Consider the following 17,500-nt stretch of genomic DNA (forward strand, 5'->3'; position numbering starts at 1 on the left):
TTATTTTGAATTTAACCGGGGGAAATACTGATCCCACTAGAAGCACAAACAATATGGTAATGATGTTCTTGAATACAGATTGTGTACACTAAGTGTACAATTAGAGTAGGTGTTATTGAATCTGGCCCACTGTGTTTATGTTTGACTCCCAATTTATTTGGTGTTTTCCTGCTTCTGTTTCAGAATTTAGATTCATTTGGTTAATAGCTGTTGATATAGCTAACAAATTAACCACTTGATCAAATGAATATGATTTAAGCATCTCTTACAACATGCTTACCCTTTGTCTTCACTTTAGCATTACTATTACTGACTTCCAAGTTTATGTTCATAATTTGCCAAAATATTAGGATTTAAATCAGAGAAAGAAAAAATAAATTGCATTTCCCATGTGTCAATTTTATTTACCAGCGAACATTGTTAATGAAGGATGAAACAACATACGAATTGGCAAAAATATTAGCATTGATAATTGGCTATCATCAGTTTATTAAGAAAAAAATCCATATTTTATTACTTTGTGTAGCATTACATTAATGTTCAAATAGACATTTAATAACTCAGTATTACTATTAATTTTATTTTGCATAAAATACGGTTTATTTTTTTAAACTCTTACATGCATCTTATATCAGTTTTAAGTCATGTTTAATAACAAATGTTGCAGTAGCTCCTGTTAATATTTTCCTGTTTTTGTCCATCAAGACATTTTATATATGCTCAGTGAAGTGTTTTGAAAAAAAACACTTTATTAGTCATTTAAGAATACTATAGCTGTTTAAGCACGCCAACACACGTTGTTAAATAGTCACTTACATGTAATAATATATTTTGTCATAACTTTAAACTGCTTTATTTCACATGCTTAAAGATGGTATCATAGTTTGTGTTGTATAATATTTTAAATAATTCCATTATCCGCGAAAATGACATGCTTTAGATGTGTATTCTTCTGTATGCTTTATTACTCAACAGTTAGTTATTCATACTAAGAGCTAGAGGCTGTCATTCAATCTGTCTAAAAGTTATTAACTTGTATATTCACCTTTTATACAACTTAGGACATAACTGATAATTGAAAACATTTATATTTGCTGTTTTCCTGTTCCCTTTTTGACCTGTATGAACTAATCTAGTGAGTGGCTCAGTCAACACCATCAAATAACTCGCTTCTTACTCCTCTCCTTGCTCACATAAAAAAAAAATCTTCACTTTATTTATTCCATCTACATACCAAAGAGTAATAACTCATGTAATTTATATTAATCTAATCACATAGTTTGTTATCAAGTTAGTAAATATTTAAAGTAAATTCAATACATGCACTAAGGATGTGCAGCTTGCCATGTATCCCTTAATTGTATAGGATATTTACTTTTGTAAATAGCTTTATAGAGTTTAGTAATTTACTCTTCATTAAATACCTTGCTAAATTTAAAAACACTGCTTAAAGTTTGTGTTTTCAGAGAATATCTCATCAATTTTGCTGAACATAAAATAACTTCCTTATGCTGTAGAATCTGATACTGTGGCAGACTGCTTAAAATATAACTGAAGGTTGTTTCTGAGATTGTAGCAATTAATGTGATGACATTATCTGTAAGGTAGTCTGTATCATATATTAATAGAAGTGTATATATACATGACTACATTTCAGGACCTGCATGTTGTTATGGATTCTTTTTGTATAACTTGTTCCCATCAATACTGTATTCTCTTTTCTCATTAAATTGTGACCTCTGGTCTTTAAACTGGTTATCCATCCATCCTCAACCCGTTTTCCACCTTGTAAAGCAGAACTTACATGTCGAGAAGTGGATATTTGTGTTCTACATAGCACTGGGCATATTTCCAGAGACAGACTCTAATTTATTCATAACTGTTCCTTATATTTGTCTTTGTTGTATTACATCTTGACTCTTTTGATCTGTTTATTGATTCATTATGAAATGTTGCAGTAATTTAGGGCTGAGGGAAGATAGAGTGCATGCAAAATAAATATTGATCAGTTTTTGTAACTTTTTTCCTGTTTGTAGATGCAGATGCTGCCATATTAGAAGTGTCTTTGACACAGTTGATCGGAGACCCCCCACCACAAGGTGTATCAAAGGTTTCTGGTTCAAGTGACATCCCTGGTTATACCTTTGCTGCAAATTCTGAAGTAAGCCGTCTCGCTGAGTATTACATGCCAAGCCCTTTCTTCAGAGACTTTTCCTTGCTTTTTAATATTCAGCCAACAACGGAGAAGGCTGGATACCTGCTAGCTTTAACAGATAATTCTCATTCCATTGTATATGTTGGAGTCAAGCTATCAGAAGTAAAGAATGGGAAGCAGAAGATTGTGTTCTACTACACAGAGCCAGGTTCAGACAGTTCCTATATGGCAGCCACCTTTGAGGTAGACTCATTAGTAAACCGCTGGACACGTTTTGCCATCTCTGTGGAGGATGAGGAAGTGGCCTTGTATTTAGATTGTGCTTTTAACCAGAAAGTGGCTTTTGAAAGGTCACCTGATGAGATGGAACTGGATAAAGGATCTGAAGTCTTCATTGCTCAAGCTGGAGGAAGTCATCCTGAAAGATTTCAGGTATAGTTTTCTTTGTTTTCTGAGAATTGCAGGGTATTGTTTGTCTGCATAGCTTTTAGTAATATCAGTTAGTAACACAATTTAAATATGCAAGTTCTTGCACAGGCACTCAAGAAATAATATTTCTATATTCACAAGCATATGTAGAATGTAGTGCGACTCATGCCTAATCCATACTTTAAATATGGTCAAAGAGGTCTACATGGTCCTTCCTTATCCTTTAAATATAGCCAACGCCTCAGTGCTTTGAAAGCTGGCAAAGTTAATAAATAAGTGTAAGTAAGGTATTTTACTTCAGTGGAATTTCCTTGCTGAAGGGAAAGTTCTCAGGAGAAAGCCTTTTAAGAAGCTTCCTAGTTGTCAGTTAAGTGGGATTATTCACCCTGTTAGTATTCTTTGATTGATTATCCTGTGCTTTGCAGGATATTATGTTTTACAGACCTTTTCAGCTATGATTCAGACCAAAGGCAACAAATTGGGAATGCAGAATAAAACATTTTGTATGTAATAATATAGGGGTGTACTAATATATCTACCCATATACTTGAAATGAATTTGCAGTAGATATGGTATGTCAGTACATCTGTTTTCAAGGGTCTAAACAAATAATTGATGGTACCATACTTTTGACATTTTTTGTCAAGACCTTTGTACATGGGTAATCATCATTATGTTTGAAGGTACTGTTGGTTATAGACAAGTTAATCTCCGATTGCTATTTTTCAAGGTTAATCTACTGTGTTGTACATGTTCATATTCATAGTCAGTTGTTTTAAAGAAAAAGATGCCCGATCAGCAAAGTTCACAACGTAAAGGAAAATTTCCCCGTAAGAAGCCATAGAGAAGAAAATTATTTTTTTCTACTTTGAGTTTGTTCTTTGTGGTAAAGTCAACTGCTGCTTCAGTTTAAAAGAGAAAGTTGTGGAGAGAAGTACAGAAATGCAAAGATAAGAGCATTAGTTTTGTCTGTGCATTAGGCAGTTACCTAGACTTTCATGGGTAAGCTAACAGGGGTTTCTTGTAGTGCAAGAATCACAGAGTGTAGACTTAAGAGCATTTTGAGGGAACAGAGATATTTCCACAGTAAGGCATGAAGACAGGTGGGAACATATGATACAGATATTGTGTGAAGATTTCTTTTCCAAGTGCCTTTCTCATCTCTGGACTGTGAATCCTAATCTTTCCCTGAATAAGTGGTGTAAAAGAATGATCTAACCACATGTGCAAGAACTTGAAGACAGACATTCCCTAAACTGCAGTCAGTTAGATCCTGCACATCTCCAAACATCCCTAACAACTTATTTTTAATACTGATAAATTTATTTTCATTATTTACATTTTTGGTTTAACCGGGTTCACAGCCTTCTGGATTCTCCAGCTGCACTGTGAAATGTGAATGAGAGATGCTGAACTCCCTCTACCTGGGCCCATCTTCCATGTGCTTATTTGAACTGCAGTATTAAAGCCTCTCAGGATTTTTCTGCTTTTTATACAAGATTTACATAACCTCTGATACACAGACATGGTACTTGGAAGTAAACATTTGTAATTAAAGATGAGCTGATAGCATAAAAACTGCCACAACTAATTTCACTAATTTCACTATTAATCTGCCAAGCCATCTACTTACTAAGAAAGAATCCACAGTTTACTACTTTGTGCAATATTACATTGTGTGACTCCTTGTTTAGAAATGCTGTACAACTTGCTTTCCATAAAATGTAAATAGACACATTTTGACCTATCACCTGGGTCTTCTTTAAAGTGATGGTGAGGCCAGATTCCACACATGCATGCAATAGTTGTGTCATTAATGAACAGGAAACTCCCTTAGATGCTTCCTAAGCACCCTAGTTTTTTTTAATCTAAGCCCTGACAGTTTGAAGCGGTTGCTATCCATTCTGGTTCAGAGAAAGACACCCATTGTAGCAATTTCAAAAGCAAATTTCAACAGAAACGAAAAGATACTGAACAATATATTGGAGCTAGTACCCACCCCTGCTTCACTCCACTGAGAATCTCAAAAGGTTCAAATGTGGATCCGACATACATGGTGGTCCCTTGCATGCCTTCATGGAAGGCCTTGAGGATGCTAAGCAGTGTTGGAGGACAGCAGATCTTTGACAGAGTCGCAAATAGATCTTTTCTAGTGATGAAGCCAAATGCGTTGGTCAGATCAATGAAGGCAATCTGCAGAGGTTTGTTCTGCTCCATTCACTTTTCCTGAACTTTTCTTGTACTTGCCTAACAGAAAAAGCCATGTCTATAGTAGACCATTTAGTTCTGAGCCCACACTGAGACTCAGAGTAAGCTGCATCAGGACAGCAGATGCACATGCAGACAGCTTCCCCACAGTACAGCGAAGGTAGATGCCATGACAGTTGTTACAATCACTTTTATTGCCCTTATTCTTATAGTTAGTAACTGTGTTAGCACCCCTCATATCTTGGAGTACACTGCCTTCTCTCTAGCAATGGCAAATTATTGCATGCAACTGTGAAATTGGAGTACCTGTGTCACATTTAAGGATTCCTGAGGGAGCATAATCTTTCCAGTGCTTTTAGTGCATTGCTGAGTTCCTCGAAGGTGAGCTCAGCATTGAGTTCAGTCATAGCTGGTACAATCTCAATAACATTCAGGGCTTTCTCTGTAACTATTGTCACTCTGTCTTACAGCTGCGAGCAGTGTTCCACCCAGCATTTCATCTGCTTGGTTTTGTTCTTCAAGACCTCTCCTGTGGCTGATTTAAGTGGGGTGATCTTCTTTTTTGATGGTCTGAAGGCTTGCTTAATCATATCGTACATTCCTCTTGTTACCAATGTCCATGACCTGCTGAAAATTGAAGCAAAGTTGGAGCCAATAATCATTTACACACTGCTGAGCTACCTACTGCACTTGACTCCGAGCACACCGGGGTGCCTGTAAGTTGTTCTCATTGGGTGAGGACCTGTATGCAGCCAGTGCCTGTCACTTCTCAATCAAAAGTGTCAGCACTTCAGTGTGGGCTTCAAACCAATCAGCACACTTGACTGTCTTCTTCCCAAAATAGATATTGCAGTGTTATAGATAGCATCCCATAGTTTTTTTCCATCTCTTGCTGGTGTCAGTGCCGTCTGGGCAGGGCAAGGCCACTTCAAGTGCTTGAACAAACTTATCTACTTTTTAAGAGTCACGAGTTTTGCCTATGTCAATGCTTGGCCTTCTTTCCCTTTTAGAGCAAAAGAGCCTTCGTGTCTGGATGTTCACCTTACTAGGCAAGAGCAAGTGCTTCGTATCACAGTCTGCTCTGTGGTAACTGTGTGATACCCTAATATTACCTAAACTGCTGCATTTGGTGAGGATGAGGTCAAACTGGTGCCAATGTTTCAGTTTTGCATGTTGCCACGAAACATTGTGCTGGGGCTTGACATTGAAGAAGGGGTTGGTTATGCAGAGGTAATATTGGGAGCAAAGTTCAAGGAGATGCCATCCATTTTCATTCATCTTTCCTTTTCTGAGCTGTCCCAGACAGGATGACCAGCTGTGATGGTCATTGCCAACTCTGGCATTAAAGTTGCCAAGAATGAATAATGGTTCATGGGAAGGGACCTCACTGATGGCAGCACTAAGTTCATCATAGAACTTGTCCTTATCTTCCTGGGTAGAAGTTAAAGTAGGCATGTAGACACTGAGGATGTTTATCATGGCCACTGGTGTTTGTAGCTGTTTTGAGCATTTCTCATTTCCCATGTTTGGTGGTATGACTCAGCCAGTGAGGATGTTTCTTATTGTGAAACCAGCACCATGTTCCCTGGTCTCTTCTGGAAGCTTACATTGCCAGTAAAAAGTAGAGTCCTTTTCCCTGAGAAATCCAGTGGATGACAGCCTTGTTTCCTGGAGAGTCACAGTCTCCACCTGCAATCTGCTCAGTTCATTGTCAATAACTTCTGTCATCCAAGCATCACTGATGTTCTGTAGATCTTCCATAAGGTCTGGAGTCATTGTCCATATGTTCCATGTGCCCAGAGTAATGACTGGTTTATTTTGTTGCTTTTTTGTTTTTCCAAGTGTATGGCTAACGGTCCACCAGTTGGGGGTTCACTAAGCCCCAGACACCCAGTGGAGCAAGTGGACTATGGAAATGCAGCACCTTTGGTTGGGGTCTTTCCAACTTAAGATACATGGCAGATACCCCAATGAGATCAAAGGATTTCTCTCACCATCAGAAACAGCCCCTGGCACCTCACCCTATGCCAGCTGAGTACATTGGCTTATTACCGGTAACTCCTGCTTCCCATGTTGTGTCACTGCTCACAAAGCGAAGCTGGAGTGTCGTCTGGAGGGTACAGGGCTGAGCAAGTGAATTTTGAGGAAACATCTAATACCCAGCAACAAGTTCCCCCCTCTCCATGCTACTGATGTACTCCAAGGGAAAAGGCAAGGTCAGTACAACTAGGTATTACTGTCATTAATGGAGCTGCCAGAGTGAGGTTAAGTAAACATCAAACTACTTTATAGCCTCCACCCCATGATTTTCCTCTGGGTTTACTCCGGAAGCCTTCATCATGACTATGTATTACTGTAAGACAGCGGAGATTTTAAATCAGAGTTTAACTTCTCCTAGGCGGGCTGCCTTCCCAGAATGATGAGCCTAACCTGCCTGAAGTAACTGGTTTAAGGCACCAGTCATCTGCCTTTCTCCCTTCTCCTGTCAGTACAAACAGTTTTGCCAGGCTTAGAAAATAAGCCACATGTGAGGGCCAGGAGCAGAACTTAGGTTGTCAGTGGATATTAGAGACACATGCCTTGGGTGCATTTTATAGATAGTGGGAGTGGGCCTACTTCAGATGACTGAAACTTTAAAACTTTGAATTTCATATGGCGGAGACCATATGATTGAAGTTTCAAACTTCGAACACCTGAAAGAAAAACAAAACAAAAAAAATTTCCTGGACAAAGCCCCCCTGCTCCCCTCATATGAGGGGCTGGGCCCCCCACACCCCCTGCTCTTTAAATATACCAAGTCTGAGATCGCACTACAGTGAGGAAAAGGGAAAATTTCCCGTTCCGCGCTGTATGGAGATCTCCATTCAGAATGCTCAAAGTTTTAAAACTTCTGTCATATGGTCTTGGCCATATGAAATTTGAAGTTTTAAAATTTCGATCATCTCAAGGGAACACATGGAAGCTTATGCCCCCTTCCATCTCCAGCTATGACAACCTTTGAAAGCAAGTGTAATGCCTAAATATTTGTATTCAGAGGCATTCAGGGTAATACTACTCTGTCCTTTAGTAAGATTTATGGTAACCATGATGCTTTTTCTGTAAAGCGAAGTAGCATTACATTACTTTTTTGTGTGATTGGTTAAAACTTTGTTATTGACAGACCAATGACATAATTTTAGCAAAATTTTCTCATTCTTGTGCATGTCATTCCGTATATGACTTATTAGCTTCAAGGAGTAAAATGTTGTTTGTGTTATAATGTAAAATCAAGTGTAAGTAGGTCAGATGTTAAGATAATTATTTAGTAAGAATAGGAGTGGGCCTAGCATATAGCCTTGAGGAACACTATTGTTAAAACTTGTATGACATGAGAACTCTTTACCTTAGCAGACTTTGAAAGACCTCTCAGCAAGCTAATTTTAAAACTAGTGGACAATGTTGTTCCCAAAACTGTGCATTTTAAGTTTCTGTACTACTACTGTATGGCTAACAGACTTGAAGCAGATCTCTCAACTGTCCAGATTTTTGCCTCATATTTTGGTCTGTTCCACATAAAATTTGTGTTTTTTTTTATTTTTGTGGCAAAGCAGTAAGGACTGAATTCACTTAATAATGACAAGCATGTGAGTTTCAGACTTCATATCATTCAGAAAATGCAATGTAACACAGAGCCTTTTATTCTAACAACTTTATAAGTTTATAAGAGCAATATTTAAAATGTATCCCTATTTTGAGGGCTTTGTCCCACCATTATTTTTGGCTTCATCCAGATTTTTTGTGCTAAGAGGTTGAGCAATATGATTTGAAGGCCTCTAGTCATAGTGACTGTAAGTTTTGATGGCAGACTCTTAAGTCATGATTGCAGATTTGCCTAAATTATTTGGCAATATATACTGCAGTACAGCCACTGCCAAAGATTGCATTTGAGGAGAATTGCCTGAAATGGGAAGGAGATTAAAAGTTAGATAAAGGGGAGATTATATTTTAGGAGAATTTCCTGAAATGGAAAGGAGAAAAAAAAAAAGAGAGAGAGAGAGAGAAAGTGGTGTGGTCCTGTTGGGAGATGGAGCTAGACAGAGGAAGGCACGATATTTATTATATGATCTTTGGTTAAGTTAGGAAAATAATTGTCAGGATACAGACTTGGGATAAGTACGCATACTTTTAGGAATAGTTTGTAAAGTATTTTGGTCAGAACTAGATGATACAATGTGTATTAAGTATTTCATTGTTATGCACAGATTATGTGATTATTCAGGTGAAACATAGTAGCATTTATTATAGGTTAGAGTGATGGTGGAGTGAAAGGATCTTTGAAGGAGCTGGTTAATTTGTGGTGCAAAAAACTGGAAGTATATCTTCAAGTCATTTCAGGTTTTCTTTTAACAAAATGTCTTTTTGAATTAACTACGAATTAGTATATTAAAGAAACTATCAACAAGCAGGAGTCTACATTGTTCAAAGCATTGTACTTAATTTGCTGGCATGACTACACACTTCACAGAAAAGTCGGATGTTTAAAATTTGCTACCTTATTCAAAATCAGTTCAGCATTTACTTATTAATTGGTGCATTTATTTGTTTATTTATTCAGCATTTGTTAACCAGGTAAGTGACCTGGTCCACTGACCCGTTTCAGCATTGACGTGGACATTGAAGGCAAGGATAAGAAGAATAAAATGGAAAGTTAGAGGATATAAAATAAATGCAGATAAAACAAAGGCTACAGCAGTAAACTATTCCCATACATGAACTGATTCAGCAAAATCCATATTTATGGGGATGTAATAAGATGAAATATTTAGATGCATGGATTAAAAAATATTCTATTATGACAGCTAAGGACATGTGGAAAGAGACTAAACAAATGATGATATGAAAATTGAGAAGTTGGAATCTCCTTTCTATGGATATGGATAAGGTACAAGTAGTGAAAATGTTTCTAGCCCCTTTAATATTCTGTACAGGTCAGGTATATTCTTTATGAACCAGAGGGGACGAACAAGAAGGTTTAGGATTACCATATATGAAGGGATACTTTAGAGCTACACAGTTAAGGCTCACACAACACAGGCTAAACACTACAAATCAAAATAGAAAGAAATTATGTTGAAATGGGGAGGAGTTCAGTAAAGAGTGGGATTTTGGATTCAGGCCCTTAAGGAGAACAATAATAATCATACAGAATATTAGATTTACAAAGTAGCAGAAAGTATTTTGAAAAATGAGCCAACATGGGAATGTAGAAAGGAGAATGTTCCAGTAGGGATGACTGCAAGTAGTATCAAAGAAACTAGGCCAGTGGGAGTTGGAATTCAATTGAGAAAAGTAGCAAAGGAACCAGGTTATTGGCAGTAAATAACTAGGGAGGAAAAGTCACAGAGTGGGATGAAGACAAGCAGAAGTCTGTACTGTGGGTTGGAGTGTTCCTTCCCTACCAGGGGACTGATATCAGAGTGTAGGCAAAGGGAATGAGATACGGGGGTGTTAAATGAAAGACCAGCTCTGGTTGAGTTTATATTATAGTCTGGAACAGGGATATTTAGTAGGGCACATAAAATAATGAATGATAACTGTATGAATCAGTCAGAAGAGGTTAGAAATGATTGTGAAATGAGAATGAAAGGTAATATACGTAGGAACAGTGGGAGGATATTTGTATAGCTCTCAAGTATGTAACAAAGTCTAGATTGGTTTGGGATTTTTGCATGGAAGTGTTTGCATGGGTACTTTAAATCCGAAATAGACTTCAGAGAAATTTTCCACAGATAGACAGTGATTATTGGAGGTCTTGTAGGAAAAAGAGGGGTACTTTTTATTTTACTTTTTGGGGGGGGGGGTGCAGAAACTTGGTAAATTTTAACAGTTCCCTACAGGATACTTTGTTAGAAATTTTAGTGGAGCAAATTATTTTAATTTAGGAAATTATTCTTTTGAGTTGGAATATAGGAACAGAATTGCATAAGCGTACTAAGGTCCTTCCAAGTTTTATGTTGTTGGCTGGTAAAAAACAGTTACTAGACAATAGAAATCAAAGTTTAAAACATACAAAATAGGTGGAACATGATTAGCTTTTCAATAACGTAAACAACAGGGAAGAAGACTTAAATGGATTCCTGATTGCACCAAGAAAACAATCCTAGAAAAAAAAAAAAAGGCCATTCAGGACACCGCATTTTTTCTGTGGTGTTCCGAATGGCTTTTCACTAATATATATGGTTTCCCTAGTTACTGAGCAGTGCCATTTATGTTTCTGTAGAATTATCTATAATTTGCCAGAGTTTACTGCCATTTTTAAAAGTACTGCTAATATATTGCCATGTATATTTTTTGCTGGCATTAATTTGAATGTTTGCTGTTAGACACATAACGTCTCTGTTCCTATAGGTTCATAGGTAGGTACTAGGCTCTCAGCCCAAGGGCCTACGTAAGCCTAGCCAGCAAGGTTCCATAGTGTACGCCACCCAAGAAAGTTATTTTCTTGTGCCACTGTCCAGCAGAGACACAGAAGTGATCCCCAGGGTGTATTTCCTTTTTCCCATCCACTCATCAAGATTTTTCTTGAGGAGTGCTAATGAAGAACTTTGGTTGACATAGATGGGTAGCTTGTTCCAGAGTATAGGAAGTATCTGAGACAGGAATCTATCCCTCCACCATGTCCTGTTTATTGTAGTGACAAGGTTTAGTTTTTTAGAGTGTTTAGCATGGAGGGATTGGGATTTCTTTAGGTGTAGCATGTCCAACAGCTTTGGGTTTGACAAAGCTTTATATGTTAGGCAGAGATCACCTCGGAGTAGGCGATATGCTACAGAATAAAGCTGGAGTTTTTTGAGGCGGTCAGTGTAGGGCATTTGTTTGAGGCCAGTAATCCTCTTTGTGAGGTACTTCTGTGGCCTTTCCAGCTGTTGCAGATGTCTTGTGAGGTACATTCCAAAAGGGGCGTTGTACTCTATAATGGGTCTAATGAGCGATGAGTATAAGGGAACAATGACCTCTTTTTTCCTGGATGAGAACCCTATTATGATGAGGTGTGCCACATAGAAGGACTTCCTGACTACTGTGGCGATGTGACTATCAAAGGAGAGACTACTGTCCACCTGGGTCCCAAGGTCTCTTATCACGCATTCGGTGTTAAGTAGATTGCTGCCTATGTGGTAGTTCATGGGTACAGAGTTTTTACCAAAGGGGATGACACTGCACTTTTTGGCATTGAGCTTGAGGCCATGGCTCTGACACAAGGCATCTGTCTCAGTGAGGCCCTTCTGTAGGATCTCCACATCATTTGGGGACTTGACGATGGCTCCTAGTTTGCAGTCATCTGCGAACTTCGTTAGCCGGAGGCCTTCTGTGTTAGCCTGTACTTCAGAGAAGTCAATACCAAACAGGAGAGGTCCCAGGACGGAACTCTGTGGTACTCCACTTGTCACTGCTTTGAGGTCAGATTTGGAGTCAGCAACTTTTACAGTGTGGGTTCTGTCAGTGAGCCAGTTGGCAACCCATCTTGTGACGTAGGGATTTATACCTAGTTTAGTGAGTTTAGCTATAATTCCAGAATGGGGCATGGTGTCGAAAGCCTTGGCGAGGTCAAGATAGGCTGTGTGAACCACCTCACCCTCATCCACGGCATTGGTGACTGCCTCAAAGAAGTTGATCAGGTTCAGGAGGCATGCTCTGCCTTTCACAAACCCGAACTGGGTGGGATTCAGAGTTTGGAGGTTACCAAAGTCTTTGTTTATGAGTTCAATGATGATACGTTCCATGGCCTTGCAGACCAGGCTCGTCAGGCTAATAGGTCGATAGTTCCTGGGATCAGTGGTGGCTCCCCCTTTGTGGAGTGGGATAACTGTTGCTGTGCACCATTCAGTGGGCACAAAGCCTGATGCAAGGCTACTATTGAACATGGTGCTTAAGTGGGGAGCCAGTTCTTTCTGAAGTTTGTGTAAAACGCAGCCTGGGATGTTGTCCGGTCCCATGGATGCTGTGTTTTTGGCTTTAGAGAGTGCAGCTTTTACCTGCGTAGTTGTGATTACAGGGACTCTGCATTCTTCCTGTACAGATATGGGCCCTTTAGGGGGTGAGGGGGGGGGGGTAAAGTTAGCGCTGAACCGATCTGCCAGGATGTTGGCAATATCAGTTGGGTCTGTAATTTTCATGCCTTTGTGCTTTAACTCAGAGCAGATCTGGGTGTTGCCATCTAGATTCTTGACATAGCTATAGAATGCTTTGTGGTTGACCTTGGATGTAGTGGCAATTTTGTTTTCGCAGCTAGCTTTGGAGGATCTTATAAGGGATCTCAGCTTCTTACTGAGGCTGACCAGGGAGCTCCTCCACTCATGGGATTTTACTCTCTTTTGCAACAGTTTCTTCCTTCTGTTGTACAGTTTTTTTATGGCAGGGGACCACCAGATTGGCTTCCTTTTTTGGAGGATAGCGTCTTGGTTCTGTTTGGGATAGCACGATCCATGCACTTGTGTAAGTGCTTATAGAGTGCATTTGTGTAGGATTCAGCAGTTGTAACTGTACTGCCCATCTTCATGGGTGTCATGAAGTTCATCACTTCTGTCTTAAGAAGCATGAAGTTGACTTTGGAGAAATTTTTTACTGTGGTTTCCTTAACGGGGGCTGGGGGCGGGATGTGGATATCAAGGGTAATAAACTTATGGACTTGTACTTTATCATTCATGCTATAGTATTTATGAAATGTGCCAGGTTTATTTATATACATATATATATATATATATATATATATATATATATATATATATATATATATATATATATATATATACATATACACACACACACACACACACACACACACACACACACACACACACACACACATATATATCTGTATGGGCCTACCTGAAAACACCGACATGCAAAAACACTGACAATGAGATAACTGACACCACAAAACCGAAAGTTCAAAGACACAAAACTTCACATGCCCGACAAACCACAATCCCGACAATCAACAAAACAAAACAAATACCTTTTCTGTAAATCACACACACAACACAAGAACACCAAAAGCCTTACAAACCTACACTAAACCTTACATACACAACTATCTATGCACTAACCTTAACCCAAACCCTAACCCTAAGGTCCGTCACTCTCGCACAATCACCTAACCCGTGCCCTAACCCTAACTCACTTAACCCGCCCCTAACCCTAAAGTCTGTCACTATCGCACACTTACCTTACCCGCACCCTAACCCTAACTCACTTAACCCACCCCTAACCTTAATGTCTGTCACTATCGCACACTTACCTTAACCTCACCCTGACCCTAACATCCGTCACTATCACACACTTACCTTAACATGTCGGTGTTCTCAGCGTCGGGTTTTTCAATCATCTGTCATCTTCGTTGTCTATCTTCTGGTGTCAGTTATCTCGTTGTCGGCGTTGTCAGCATTCTGTGTTTTCAGGTAGACCCATATATATACATATATATATATATATATATATATATATATATATATATATATATATATATATATATATATATACTGTCTGATGAAGCGGTCTTCTTAGAACCGTGAAAGCGCTTACATATTTTCTGTCAGAATAAATTGCATTTTTTAACTTTTGTGGATTTTCAAGTACTTAATTCTTTCTACAAGACTTGTTTCTGCTGGCTGCTGGGATTTGGTTTTCACTATTACACAGTTGGACTGGTTTTTGTTTCATATATGTATATATATATATATATATATATATATATATATATATATATATATATATATATATATACTTTATCATTCATACTCATAGTTATGTACCAGTTATATAAATATTAAAGCTCTGCTGTTTCTTCTGTTGTGTGCATCTCCTCTAAAGAATGTTTTGTGGTACATTGTACAATGAGTTTGTTACATATGCAACATAATACTTAAAAAAGTTGTGGAAAAATATTCTATTTAGCTATTCAAAAAAGAAAGTCCTAACCAGTGCAGTAACTATTTATACATTTGTCTAATGTGAACATTGTATTTCTTGTTTGTTGCTTTATCTTTGTAAGCGGAAGCTGCCTGATCTAGCTGCATACCAGCGTTTACTGTATGCTGTGGAGAGAGTTAGACTTATTTTAACATTTTTGTCATTACATTTTGGTTTACTGGATGTTTTGTTCCCGTAATGTAATTTTTTTTCCTAATTAGAATTGTCTAACTGTGGCAATACAGGGTAACTTATTCCACCACATTTACTGGCATTTTCTGGGAAGGTTACCTGGGAGTTTTTTTATTTGGTTAGGATGCATCTTAGCATGCTGAAAGCTTGCAAGGCCATCATCTAGCCAGTTAGATACTCAAGTAATTTAAGAAGTTATATAGAGCTGTACTATGTAAAACATTTCAGAGGTTAATATTTTAACACAACTCCTCCCAATGTACATAATTTAATATACAAGGGTAATTTCATAATCGCAGAGAGGCTCCAAAGGGTTTGTTATAACAATAGCCCTTGGCAGTACCTCTTAACACATTCTACCTTATGTTAATACAACCCTGTAATGCAATCTTGGACTTGTTGGTTAGTTCTTGAAGAAGTTTAGCAAAAAAACAAAGACAGTTGAAAAAACAATCCTGATAAAATACTGGGGAAAAACAAAGGAAACACAGGTCCTTGGAAATAAAACCTTTATACCAAAACTTTATATCTTGATCTGTGATATGTCTTCTTATCCAAGTTTTTACAGGACTGTTTTTTATGTGCATTTGCTGAATTTATGCTGTCCTGTTTCATGCTTTTTTATTTATATCCTATACTTTTTGACCCCACACACCTGCTGATTGTTGCTCCTCCTTTAAGTATAGTAAAACATGTCTCATGTCATTGACTCACTTGAATGCATCTTGCAGACATCCAAATAAAGCATAGTTAATGTCTAGGAATCCTCAGCCTTCAGTATATTACTGCCTAAACATTACATTCCCTTAAGCAACAGCAGCTGCAATGCATTTGATGTTCGGTCTGCAATGCATATGATGTTCGGTCAAGTTTTTTTGCTTGCATTTTATTTTGAGATTTAACAAAAATAAGAACCTATCCAGTATTGCACTGTGAGGTCATGAACTATTAAAGTGTCTTATTTGAAGAACCATATGAACTGCTGTCTTATGTGCATAATTCTAGAACCAAGTAAAATATTTCCTTATAAACATATTTTTGAAGTTAAATCCATGAGTAGTCCCTAACAGACTAGGTGTCAAGTTTAAAGTGAAGCTGAAAAATTGCCAAGTGACATAGCCATTTCCTTAGTTTATTTCCTTTTGGTGTCTTTAATGTTTATAATTTATGTCACCAGTCCCCTTGACTTCAAACAAGGGTCATATCCTCATAATCCATTACTAGCAGTGTTGTAAGGGAAGACATTTGTGTGCTTTCACTTGTATATAAGGGGATATCAGAGTGCCTCCTGATTGTATTTCACATAAAATACATTTTAAAACAGTTCCAGTTTCCCTTCTGTCATTTTATAGTCTTAAATACCTTTTTTATTTTTAGGTGCCATTTTCTGTGATCCTTTAAAATTAACAAAATTAATAGGCACCATAAAGGTCAAGCTGACACCGTAACAATGACAATGGAAATAAAACCTAGTTGCTTTGCCCGCACCCTTTTCCCTGTCTGTTGAATAAGGTTAACTTCTGTACCAAATATCTTGCCCCCTTTTTATATCTTAAGAACTCTGTCTCTGCTTGTATTTACCCATTATTTTGAATGTGGCATCTATATAGGGCTCCATATATCTGTACTGTTTCCTGAGAAAACTAACCTTCATTTTGCTTCCCTATCTTCAGACTGAGTTCTAAAATGTCATGTGCATATTTATTTCCCAGTGATTCTCCTGTTTATGAATGTAGGTTCCCCTAAGATACCTGAAAGCTTCTGTTGTGCTTCCTTCTCCACATCCCTCCACTGTTTTCTTGGTTTGCTTACTAAACTCCTTGAATGTTTTTATGGTTTCTAGTGAACACTGTTCATCATCCATCCCATAAACAGCTTCTGTCTTGGATCCTTGCTGGCTGGACTTCAAGAACTGTGTGATGTTAGTTCAGAGGCCTTCCTCAGTGAACTCTAAGCATATAATTATTGTATTTTCCCCCTTAACTCAAAAGATTTCACAAGCCCATGCTCAGATTGCGTACAGCCCTAGTGGCCTCCGCATGGTGTCCCTGTTTCAGGTTTAAGTGGTGCACATTCTCTTAGAATCCTTTTTTATTTTTATTTTTGATAGCTCACATTGCGTGGATGTCTTCCAACTGTGCTGGAAAAGGTCACGATATTCAGTACTCAAAAGGGATACACCTTCTCAGTGTTCATGTGTTCGCTAGAGTGAGTCATAACATACAGCAGAGATATATTTTTATCTGTGTTCAGAGCATAAAGTTGAGTGACAATGCCTGTGCTTCAGCCTCATGACTTAAACCTCAGAAAGAGACACTGAAGACCTTTTTGTGTGTTTCCAGCAGTTAGCAGCAATGGAGATTTTTTCATGCAAGGAGAAACTGGAAGAAGACAGGTTTGAACCTGCCTGTAATGCAGTCTAGAAGACCAGGTTAAAGCAGGGTAAAGGCCCTACAGGGTAGATTTAAGTCCATGCCTGGACCCTCTTCTCAGTCCTCCAGAGTTGTGGTGACATCTGATAATGACATGTAAGGTCTTAATTCTATATTGAGAGGTGGCTTTTCCACT

General features: G+C 38.2%; 1 protein-coding gene across 4 annotated transcripts in view; it reads left to right on the plus strand.

Moving 5' to 3' along the window:
* Window positions 1-17,500, plus strand: part of COL18A1 (collagen type XVIII alpha 1 chain) — a 1,701,455-nt gene that overhangs the window by 829,801 nt on the left and 854,154 nt on the right. For all 4 annotated transcript variants that reach the window (XM_044075903.1, XM_044075900.1, XM_044075901.1 and 1 more), the window contains one exon: window positions 2,037-2,587. In XM_044075903.1, the coding sequence (XP_043931838.1) occupies window positions 2,037-2,587 (551 nt within the window). The remainder of the gene's footprint in view (window positions 1-2,036; window positions 2,588-17,500) is intronic.

The sequence above is a fragment of the Protopterus annectens genome, chromosome 6.part1, assembly GCF_019279795.1.
Source record: "Protopterus annectens isolate FY-2018-M chromosome 6.part1, PAN1.0, whole genome shotgun sequence".
In the NCBI taxonomy this organism is placed as follows: Eukaryota; Metazoa; Chordata; order Ceratodontiformes; family Protopteridae; genus Protopterus; species Protopterus annectens.